General features: G+C 41.5%; 1 protein-coding gene across 1 annotated transcript in view; it reads left to right on the top strand.

Moving 5' to 3' along the window:
- Positions 1-12560, top strand: part of atp10d (ATPase phospholipid transporting 10D) — a 45160-nt gene that overhangs the window by 6022 nt on the left and 26578 nt on the right. The window contains exons 7-8 of the mRNA XM_084481662.1: positions 11915-12046; positions 12289-12401. Of these exons, the coding sequence (XP_084337788.1) occupies positions 11915-12046; positions 12289-12401 (245 nt within the window). The remainder of the gene's footprint in view (positions 1-11914; positions 12047-12288; positions 12402-12560) is intronic.

The raw sequence follows: 12560 nt of genomic DNA, 5'->3' as shown, positions 1-12560 counted from the left end.
AAGTCAGTACTTTGTAGAGAGACCTTTTGCAGCAATCACAGCTGCAAGTCGCTTTGGATAAGTCTCTGTGAGCTTGCCACAGCTTACCACTGGGAGTTTTGCCCGTTCCGCAAAACTCCTCCAGCTCCTTCAAGTTGGACGGTTTGCGCTTGTGAACAGCAATCTTTAAGTCTGACCACAGATGTTCTATTGGATTGAGGTCTGGGCTTTGACTAGGCCATTCCAACACATTTCCATGTTTCCCCTTAAACCACTCGCGTGTTGCTTTAGCAGTGTGTTTGGGGTCATTGAACCACACGTGTTGCTTTAGCAGTGTGTTTGGGGTCCTTGTCCTGCTGGAAGGTGAACCTCAGTCCTAGCCCAACTCACGTACAGAGTGGTACAGGTTTTGCTCAAGAGTATCCCTGTATTCAGCACCATCCATCGTTCCCTCAGTTCCCCAGAGCCGGCTGCTGAAAGCCCACAGCATGTTGCTGCCACCACCATGTTTCACCGTGGGGATGGTGTTCTTTGGGTGATGTGATGTGTTGGGTTTGTGCCAGACATAGCGTTTTCTTTAATGGTTCAATTTTAGTCTCATCAGACCAGAGCACCGTCCTCCATACATTTTGGGAGTATCCCACATGCCTTTTCGCAAACTCTAAACGTGCCATTTGGTTTTTTTGCTGAAAGTGATGGCTTTCTTCTGGCCACTCTGCCATAGAGCCCAACTCTATGGAGCGTACGGCTTGTTGTCGTCCTATGTACAGACACTCCAGTCTCTGCTGTGGAGCTCTGCTGCTCCTCCAGGGTTACCTTGGGTCTCTGTGCTGCCTCTCTGATTAATGCCCTCCTCGCCCGGTCCGTGAGTTTTGGTGGGCGGCCGTCTCTTGGCAGGCTTGCTGTTGGGCCATGTTCTGTCCATTTGGTTATGATAGATGTGATGGTGCTCTTGGGGATCATCAAAGATTTGGGCATTTTTTTATAACCTAACCCTGACTTGTACTTCTGAACAACATTGTCCCTTACTTGTTTGGAGAGTTCTTTGGTCTTCATGGCAGTGTTTGGTTAGTGGTGCCTCTTGCTTAGGTGTTGCAGCCTCTGGGGCATCAGAGTGAACATCATCTTACTAATTATGTGACTTCTGGAGGTATTTGGTTGCACCAGAGCTTTTTATGGGCTTCATAACAAAGGGGGTGAATACATATACACATGCCGATTTTCAGTTTTTTATTTCAAAAAAATAGTTTTATGTATATATTTTTCCAATTTCACTTCACCAACTTGGACTATTATGTTCTGATCCATCACATACAATTCAGATTAAAAAAAAACATTGAACTAAAGGCTGTAATGTAACAAAATAGGTAAAAAGCCAAGGAGGGTGAATACTTTTGCAAGGCACTGTAGTGTTCACTCTATAGGGATTAGGGAAGAAGTGCATGTGAGCCCACTCAACATGGCAAGTGTCTTGAACTCAATGGGCCTTATTCACCTAGCTTGTTTCAGTAGCTTGGGGGGGAACTGCTGCTTTCAACTGGGTGTTTTGGTTGAGTGCGATATTCATCGTGAATGCAATGGCAACTTTGCTCATTGGTTGGTTGAGGGTTGTAGATTTCGATCTGGACACGTACTTTAAGCAGTTTTGCAGTAAAGAAAGCTTTTACTCGTCCTCTTACTTTTCTCAACTGAAACCCAAGCAGGTAAGTAGTTGTTGCTTCGAAACCAGTTCTGAAAATAGGTCAAGCAGGATATCTGTCGTGGCAATAGACCTCTGAAGAATAAGTTCCGCCTCTGAGGCTCCGGTTCCCTCGGTCAAATGTCTATGGGGAATAACACAGGGGTTATGAATGATCGTACATAACAAACTCTGTAGGTGGCAAAGAAGTAAAAGCTGTGTCACATTTTGAACTATACACATTTTCCATCTAGTTTCGACTGGCTTTTTGGATTGTCGGTGCCGTTAAAATAGCATTTATAATCGTTTACTACTTTAACGGCAGATTCCACTGCTAAATCAAAAAAAAGCACTAGTAGTTGTATGCATGCATTGAATAGGTTAATTTTCTACACCAGTCTACACAGCAGTGTAACCCCAGAATACAGTTTCACACCCTCTCCGCAACGCAACTGTCCTCATCTTAAACAGGGAAACGTTGCCCTAAAGGACAGATAAAGATAATACCTTGTGACCGGTTCACCTCACACAAAGAAAGAGGTAAACCACAAAGGGGAACTACTCAACAGATGGGGTGGCTAGATAGCACAACCTGAGGAAAACAAAGCGTTGATTATTCAAAGTAAACAACTTATGGATTTAGTTCACATCACAATGCAAGGGCTTGTGATAATCAGTGGATGAACAAGCTTTAAATACATATTGAAGGAACTGGAAATGGTAATTCTAATACTTGTAATACTGTAATACTGAAGCAGGAATAAGAAAAAGATAGCATGTGTTGACTGGCTGTAAAACAGGTTAAACATGGTTATAGAAGTTCAAAATATAGTTGCAAGCAACCATGACAGGGTCCTACTGTATGACAAGTATGGTGACAAGGGCCTAGTGAATACATCATAGTAAACATTGTTTGATTTCATGTCGGGGTGCACAATAATTATCGGGCTGATAACAGAAATTATTACGTCATTCCGATAAGTCCGATATCATGACGAATAGCCCCGATAACATAGCCTATATAATTTCCGTGCCCCGCTCCTACGATGATAACGCTCAATGATAGGTCTTATCGTAACCCTAAAAGTACACATCATACAATCAATTACAATACATGAGTTCATAACTGCACGCGTATATAGAAAATGTTTTTTTTTATTATTATGTTACACCTTACCTGCTGTCGGCTCCCAGACCGTAGTCGAGAGCACAGGGGAGACGTTCCCTCCAGGGTCGATGTAGACCGGACCAGACCGGCAGTGGGTCTGCTTATAGGTTGGAAATTGGTCTGAATGAAGCGGCCACCGATTATTGACAGGCTGGGTACTTTATTCTTAGTTTCACTAACTTTACAGTAGGGCCTACACGTTTGCACAGACACAACCGGACTCGTTCGTTACGTCACTAAACTGACACACGCTACCGCTCGCTCTCCTCGCTCGTCCACTCACTCACTCACTCACTGCCATTCTCGCACATGCACTAACTCTCGTAACACTTATTATTGACAACAGTTAGCTGAACATTATAGGGTCCCGTCCTTCCACTCCCTGTTTTCTCAGTTAAACACAGAGATCAACTACATTTGTCCCAGCGTTTGTTAGATGTGAAATGAAGCCAAAAAAGTCTCTCTCTTCCTCCGGTAACGCAGTCGTTCGTGAGGCCTTTCTTATTCGTCGTTTCTTCTATTTGTCTCTAACTCATGCTCCAATCTTTCATCGATCAATATGGATGTTGTGGATGCAACGGAATATATGATGCATTGCTGCAGCAACATTTAAGATGATCGCGATGAGTTCTGCCCATTCTGCCTCCGTTGCTGCGGTCAGACCAAAACACACCTGAGTGACAGGAGCCGTCATTATCCCGCCCCTTGAGAACCTCGACCCTACGTCATATCCCGCCCCTTGAGAACCTCGACCCTACGTCATATCCCGCCCCTTGAGAACCTCGACCCTACGTCATATCCCACCCTTTGCAAGCCCGCCCCCCTAAACCCCATGTTGATTATACTATCGGGCATCAAGTGTGAATAAAAACCCAAAGGTTTTTGGGTTTGTTCATAGTATTAATGTCATGATCTTAGGTCATGATTATATATATATGTGTGTGTGTGTGTGTTATTGGTTATCGGTATCGGCCTTAAGGAGATGAAAGTTATCGGTAACGGTTAAAAAAAAAAAGTTATGGTGCATCCCTAATTTGATGCCATGTCTCACAATCTGTTTGGTCAAGGCAGACTGGAACAAGCGACCTCACGGCCATGTGTCTGACGCTGTACCACCACACTACACAGACGTTTGAACTGCAGGGCAGGTGACACATTGAGAAGGTTCAGTCTTCCATATGTGGCAGATATAAAGTATTCAGTCAAACCGTCAAGCCACCGTCAAAATGGACTTTTGAGTAATGACGTGTGTACCCCTTTAAAGCCCGGCCTGTGCTGGAGAGAGGATGGGTGAACTTCAAACCAATGCATCCAATAATATATAATATAATATATAAATAATCTGCTCTTAGTAGCCATATTATATATATAATGAAAGCGAAGCCTACGTGGTTTTGAAGCAACGTTATAGCTGTTCAAACATCCGATATGCATATATTTCACTGTGAATTGTTGGTCGAGTTGTGGCCATTTGCGTTGTATGAGAGTGGTGTGATGGAGTTTGTGCCAGTGCTACCCCTTGTACATCAGTTCAATAAATAATATGATTTTAAGGAATACATTCACCTCCTGCGTGAGCTGTGCGTAGCTGAATATGGCACACCTACGCTACTGTATTTATTTATATCTCCTAATATCACCTACGCTACTGTATTTAGTTATATCTCCTAATATCACCTACCCTACTGTATTTAGTTATATCTCCTAATATCACCTATGCTACTGTATTTAGTTATATCTCCTAATATCACCAACGCTACTGTATTTAGTTATATCTCCTAATATCACCAACGCTACTGTATTTAGTTATATCTCCTAATATCGGTCATAATGCTGGTACTTGGAGAGCCAAATATTTTGTGAGTGGTACGCGGTAAAAAGCTTGAGAACCACTGTTCAAGAACCACTGTTCAAGCCAACAAGGGCACATCTCACAGAAAGCAGATGAACCAGACACTCTGATTGTAGGAGACTCAACCATAAAGGATATAACCGGTAAGAAGATCAAAACATGCTACTTCCCAGATGTGACGGTTAGTGATGTCAACCAGAAACTAACCACAATTATATTGGAAAACCCCAAAATCTCACAGGTTATTGTGCATGCAGGACTTAATGATATTCGAAGAGAACAGTCAGAACTTCTGAAGAGGGATTTCACTGAACTATTGGACACACTGGACAAATTAAACATTAGGTCATTCATCAGTGGACCCATACCAGCAGTTGACAGGGGAATAAGCAGATTCAGTCATCTACTTGCACTGAATACATGGCTTTCAAGAGTCTGCAATGAAAGAGGAAGGGGCTTTATTGACAATTTCAACTTGTTCTGGGGGCGCAAATATCTTTTCAGAGCAGATGGTCTACATCCAAACAGGTTAGGCTCAAAACTGTTAAGGGACAATCTTCTCTTCTCGCTCTCCCACAAATCTACCCTGTCATGCCATGAGAAGAAGCGAGACTACAGCCTCCACCACACATCTACTGTCCCACTATCTGACACACAGATAGCAGACAGACCACAGACCTTGAAGAGAGACAACAGCCCGCCCGACACCATCGACACCATGCCTTCCCCCATTGCTGATGCTGAGGCGAGGAACGGCCACCCCCCTCCTCTGCACTCCCCCATCGACGATGACCTCCAGCACTCCCCCATCAATGATGACCACCAGCCTCATCTCTCCCATAGCCACAACAACAACTCCAGTTCCACTGTCTCCTCCCTTTATGATTTTCCAGATGAATTTAAGAAACTGAGAAATGTTGGCATCAAACTTGCATCTGCGTCAATGATACCATCCCCACGTCATGAACACAGTCTGATAACACCCAAGCGGAGGGCGCCCCCCCCCCCCCCCCTCCCTGTACTGATAGTAGTCCTGATTATTACTGAGACAAAAAAGGGTTCAGCCGTAGACACAGCACAAAGGAAGTTTCGCATAATCTGCTGAACCCAAGGTTGCCTACTTCAAAATATGGCAACTTTTGCATTCCTGCTGTAATCACTAAGAGAGTAAACAAAGGGAAACTTAGACGCACTGCTAACCTCTCAAATCTCATACCTATTCCCTCCAAACCAAAATCAACCTTAAAGCCTATCAATAACACCATCAGGATGGGTCTACTTAATGTTAGGTCTCTTAATAACAAATCTTTTTTAGTTAATGATTTTATTACCACTTCTCAACTGGATTTTATGTTTTTAACTGAAACATGGCTAGAACAAAATAACAGTGCAACCTTTCTGATAGAGACAGCTCCTCCCAACTATAACTTTTTTGATGTATGTAGATCTGGAAAAAGAGGTGGAGGGGTTGCTGCTATATTTAAAAATGTATTTCAGGTGATTTTCCATCATTCGAATACCTTTGTGCTGTATTGAAATGTTCCCCCAGATTTCTCCTATTAATTATTTACAGGCCACTCACACAGCGCCGTCGTATAGGGGGGAAAGGTTATGACAATTATAAGGGCCCACAGCCCGCTAGGGCCCACACACAGCCAGTAGCCTCTATGACAAAATGATTATGCATACACTGAACTAATATATATTCATATGAATGAATCCGAATTAAAACAAAGCCACAAATCATACAATATTCTAATTTTAATAATTTCAATAATCCCCTTGGCCCCTTCTTAAAAAATGGTTTGGTCCACACCGCGGTTCGTTCTTCCCAGGGACGTGCACGGGAGTTTTGAGGGGCAGGTGACGAGCGCTACGAGCGGACGATCGCTATTGCGGGCGCGATTGTTGACGGGGGGGGGGTTGGATCGCGGACGAGCGCTATTGTTAACGGGGCGTTCGATCGCGGACGAGCACTTTTGCGGGCGCGATTGTTGAAGAACACTCAGAGGGCACTTTTTAATACGAGGCAAAAAGTATGGAAGCATGTATGTAGCAAAATTCAAATGGCAATGCAATTTGCAATTTGCAGTTCAATAAGTCATTGCATTATGCAATTGACAATTCATTATGCAATTTAGTAATGTAATTTGAAAATACGTTATTCAAAGTGTATTTTAATATGCAAAGTGACAATGAAATCTTCAATTCAATTTTAAAAAGTTATAACAATAAAAATAGAACTAACATTTTGTCGCCTTTATTCAAATGGAAAGCTATAGCGCCCCCGTAATTGCAATGCACTTTGCCACGCTCCGTGTGTTGCAAATTTCAAATGACATTTCAATCCGCAAAACGCTTTGCAAAACGCTTTGCAAAACATTTTGCAAAACATTTTGCAATCTACCAGCGAATAGTGTGTGGGCAGGATCTACGTCACTTCCTCGTAATTTCCTTGTAATACCCTATCTCCCCGACTCCCGCCCACACACGATTCGCTGATAAGATGATTGATAGAGTGCGTGCTCTGGGAGATAGGGTATTACAAGGAAATTACGAGGAAGTGACGTAGATCCTGCCCACACACTATTCGCTGGTAGATTGCAAAATGTTTTGCAAAATGTTTTGCAAAACGTTTTGCAAAGCGTTTTGCAAAGCGTTTTGCAAAGCGTTTTGCGGATTGAAATGTAATTTGTATTTTGCAACACACAGAGCGTGGCAAAATGAATTCCAATTACGGGGGCGCTTTTTATTGTTATAACTTTTTTAAATTGAATTGAGGATTTCATTGTCACTTTGCATATTAAAATACACTTTGTATTTTCAAATTACATTATTAAATTGCATGATGAATTGACAATTACATAATGCAATGACTTATTGAATTGCTAATTGCAAATTGCATTGTCATTTGAATTTTGCTACATATATGCTTCCATAAAAAAGGGCAGGGGCTCAAGCACCCCTAGGGCCCTATGTGTGCACGTGCTTGGGTCTTCCCATGGTTCTTCCTCAGCGGAAGTGAGTGAGCGATGAGACTTACAGTGAACAAACAATCCAATTTAAACTTTAATTGAGATTAGTTGAGGCTTGTTGTTGTTTTTCATATTTGTTTTACAACAACGTATTCCATGTGCTCTTTGTTTCACTTGCACATTTAAGTTAAACGCTACATATTTACCTGTGGACTATCTTGAGCCAGGACATTTTGTTTTTTGCATATCAGTGCTTGATTGTTAAATACAATAAAATACCCACACTTATTTGTTGAGTGGTTAATTGAAAATGTATTTGCAATCAGAGGTGTAATAACGTGTTGCAAATCAGGGAAATGAGAATAAGACAATTAATATTACATAATTTACATAATAATACACTTCGTCGTTAAATGTAAAAAAGGAAACAAATTGGGTGTATTACACCAGGCACCGTCAAGAACACTGAAAAACAAGAACATTTAAGGTGGCAATGAATGGGGTAGAGGGGCCCACACAGATATTCTTTCAGGGGGCCCAGAATTGCTAGCAACTGCCCTGCACTCACATATGCTGAAAATTTCTTAGGTGACTTTACAGAATTATTGTCTAGCATCTCCATAGACTTTGACTGTCTAGTTATAACTGGTGACTTTTTTTGACTAATTTTCATACTGATGATTTTAATGATAAGTGTGCAAAAAAACTTTTTACCGTTTTGGACACATTTGAAATGTCTCAACATGTGATGTACTTTTTAAAAAGGCCATCTCCTTGCTACCACCTCTCAACCCATGTTCTTCTGATGATCTTTTAGAAAACTTTAATTTGAAAATTTTGTAAGTCATAGATGTCATTGCACCTTATAAGGTTAAAACGATTTCTGGAAAGCAAAAGGCACCCTGGAGAAAAGCTTCTTTTGTAACAGCCCTGTGACATATTTTAATTGTAATATTCCCTAGTGATACATTTTTACTGTAATACTCTCACATAGCCACATCCAGTAGCACCGAGCATAGTTTAGAGGTAATTTCCCCTCACAATCGCCAGAGGGCAGCACTGAACACATTTGACAAATTAAGCAGTAATACCAGAGACACTATAGAAGGAGGAGACACATCACTGAAAAAATCACCCATTGAAATGCATGGGGAAACTTCGTAACGCCAAGATGGCAGTTGTTTGCACATGTCCCGCCTCTTCCGGTGCCGTTGCTCCAATCATTTTGCAGGTCCTACACGGTCACGCATTTTGCGACATTTATTATTTTCAATCAGGAGGGAAGAACCAGCAGCTGGAGCGGCACAAGCAGCATCGACTGGAAAACTGACTACCTGTTATCTTGTTGGCTCAGCAGCAAAAGCTAACTTTTAAAGCTAACTTGCTGTCAGTGCAGTGCCGGTGTTGTTATGCCGTAAATGAAAACTGTGTCGTGAAGCATTGCGCATGCGCAGTCCAAGATTACCTGTAAGAAAAAGGGCTTTTAAAACGTTAATTTGATACAAAACCACCAAACCCTTTCAGCGATTTTAGTCTGTTTTTCATCGTGATTTCAAACATGTGTTTTTTTATGCCCCTTAGATCTCGGAAAATGGAGATACAGCTCTCTCCCTATTCATTAGACAGGGCCCTGGTCTTGTTAAGACCAAATAGCTGCCCGAAAGGTGTGGCCAAAATGGCCGCGAGTGAGAGGACTTGCCTAGAAGGACTTTGGTAATACTCTCACATAACCTCAGAGGGCAGTACTGAGCACATTTAACAAAGTTACAAACATTTACACTAGGGGCAGCAACGGACACACAGAGGAAGTGAGAAAACCATAGAAGAAGTCTACTCTCACCTGTTTATAAAACTCGGACTCCGCCATTTTAGGTCAGAATCTCTTGGGCGGCGTATCGATTAGCTGTAAAGCTTAGAGACGCTCCACGCGTGTTATATACGATCCCTCTCCTTTTGTTTCATAGACGATAGACAATAGACCAATAACCTTAACCAAATAAAGTGAGTTAAAAGCGATCCTGTCCCGGCGGCCTTTCCTGGACTAAAATATCATAACAGCCCATAAAAAAGAATGCAGGAAGGCTGAACGCATATGGCGTAAAACAAAACTTCATATTCACCATGACATCTATAAAGAGAGCCTCCAATTTAGACTTAAAAAGTGCTAGAGAAACATTTTTCTCCAATATCATTAAAACCACTACTAATAATGACAAAACCCTATTTGCAACTGTTGACAGACTGACCAAGCCCCCAACACAAATTCCACCTGACCTTCATTCCACGCAGAAATGCAATGAGTTTGCAGCATTTTATACTGATAAAATTGAAGGCATCAGACGCGCCATCAATGTCTCCACTTTAAACAAAAATGTTGGACTACCACCCTGTTCAGGCAAAAGTAACGTGGCAATGACATGCTTTAATGTCATAGACTCTAAAACTCTTGTGGAAACTGTGACACAACTGTATCCTGTTGCCTTGATACTTTACCTACCAACCTCTTTAAGAATGCTTTTGACTGCCACTAGCAATAGACATATTTCAAATAGTTAACAACTCTATCCAATCAGGCAATTTCCCAAAAGCCTTAAAAACTGCAGTTATCAAACCCCTTTTAAAAAAGCGGAGCCTAGATGCCTCTATTATTAACAACTACAGACCAATATCAAATCTACCCTTCATAAGTAAAATCATTGAGAAAGTTGTCCTCCAGCAACTTAAGTGACTTCCTAGCATCAACTGGTTGCTATGACACCTTCCAATCTGGATTTTGACCCCTTCACAGCACCGAGACCGCCCTTATTAAAGTTGTAAACGACATCCGTCTTAACACAGACTCTGGCAAAATCTCAATACTAATGCTACTAGACCTCAGTGCTGCATTTGACACTGTAGACCATACAATACTCTTGGACAGATTAGAAAACTGGGAGGGGCTTTCAGGTCTTAAATTGGTTTAGGTCCTACCTACAAAATAGGAACTACTTTGTTTCCATTGGCGACTTTGTTTCAGAATCAACAAACGTGACATGTGGAGTCCCACAAGGTTCGATCTTAGGACCCTCTCTATTCAACATCTACATGCTCCCACTAGGGCAAATCATGCAAAATAACAATATTGACCATCACTGCTATGCTGATGACACGCAAATTTATGTATCGCTATCACCAAATGACTATCAGCTCATAGATCTGTTGTGCCAGTGCATTGAGCAAGTCAAAGACTGAATGTGCCGAAATTTCCTTCAACTAAATGAGGACAAAACCGAGATAATTGTATTTGGTGCTAAAACCGAAAGGTTTAAAGTTACCCAACACCTTCAATCTCTGTCCCTGAAAACCTCAATCAAAGCCAGAAATCTAGGGGTTATCATGGATTCAGATTTACATTTTGACAGTCACATCAAATCAGTTACAAAATCTGCATACTATCACCTTAAAAACGTAGCAAGGCAACTACAACTTGTTCAGAATGCTGCTGCTAGAGTTCTAACAAAGACCAAAAAATTTGAACATATTACACCAATTCTTAAATTGTTACATTGGCTCCATGTATGTCAGAGAATTGATTTTAAAATCATGTTGCTAACCTATAAATCCCTACATGGTTTAGGGCCAAAATATTTAACCGATATGCTTCCACTATAGAAGCCTTCTAGGCCACTAAGATCCTCTGAGACCAATCTGTTAATTATCACCAGAGTCAACACAAAACATGGGGAAGCAGGATTTAGTTACTATGCAACAAATAGCTGGAATAAACTCCCTGAGGATTTAAGACTTGCCCCAACTCTGACAGCTTTTAAAACAAGACTGAAGACTTTTATGTTTGCTTTAGCTTTCTGCTAAATCTTAAATCTACAATGCTTCTATCTATTTTTTATTTTATTACTAACTTTGCCTTTATTTTCTCACTTTCTAAAATGCATTTTTTTTAACTTTGCCTTTCTAAAATGTTTCTAAAATGTTTTTTTTTTAACTTTGCCTTTATTTTCTATCTATTTTACTTTTTACTTATCTATTATTTTCTTTTATTGTATGACAATGTTTATATGTGAAGCACTTTGAGTCTGCCTTGTGTATGAAAAGTGCTATATAGATAAAGTTGCCTTGCCTTCTACAGCATAGTATATTATTTCAACCACAATTTAAAAAGGGAATTTAAATAGAGCAGGCTGTTATACATACATACGAATACAGCAAAGCAGCAAAAATCTATCTTTGTATTCATTTTTGTTTTTGGGCGTTGGACCAACCAGGGCATGAGACCAAAGCCATGAAGAACAACAGCGGGCCGCGCTACAAGCAGAGCCGCCTGGAGCGGCGTCTGAACAGGGACGTGCTGTGGTGCGTCCTCCTGCTGGCCGCCATGTGTCTGACGGCAGCCATAGGTCGGTGGGTCCATGTGACGCTTAACGTGATAACATGGCTTACATCCATTCAGTCAGTGAAGGACTCAAGCCGTACTTGTGCCACTGAGTCACTGTTCAACCTGGTTTCAACTTGTTTGCTTTTTAAAGATGTTCACATGGAAACAACATTCCAGATGTGGCCGTTTGCGTGAACGCTTTAACCATGCATTGTGAATGCGGTCTCCATCGAGGCCTCTTTCAACCTCTTTGTGTTCTTGCAGGACATGGCCTCTGGCTCCAGCGATGGACTGATCCCATTTATTCCATCGCTGAGCAGGCGTCTCCTACGCTGGCGGGATTCTACGTGTTTTGGACGATGATCATCGTGCTGCAGGTGGATGTGATATGTTCGATTGATCACGGACGACAGGATGTCAAAACTTAAAATAACCACACGTAGAATTCTATCCACACACCTAGTGAATATCTCAAGAAAGATATGTTAATATTCATGTGGAAGTCATCTCAAACTGTAAACCTCCAGACTGTAGAG

This window comes from Micromesistius poutassou (genome assembly GCF_964030765.1).
Source record: "Micromesistius poutassou genome assembly, chromosome: 17".
NCBI classification, from domain to species: domain Eukaryota; kingdom Metazoa; phylum Chordata; class Actinopteri; order Gadiformes; family Gadidae; genus Micromesistius; species Micromesistius poutassou.
This window is presented reverse-complemented; position numbering and strand designations above follow the sequence as displayed.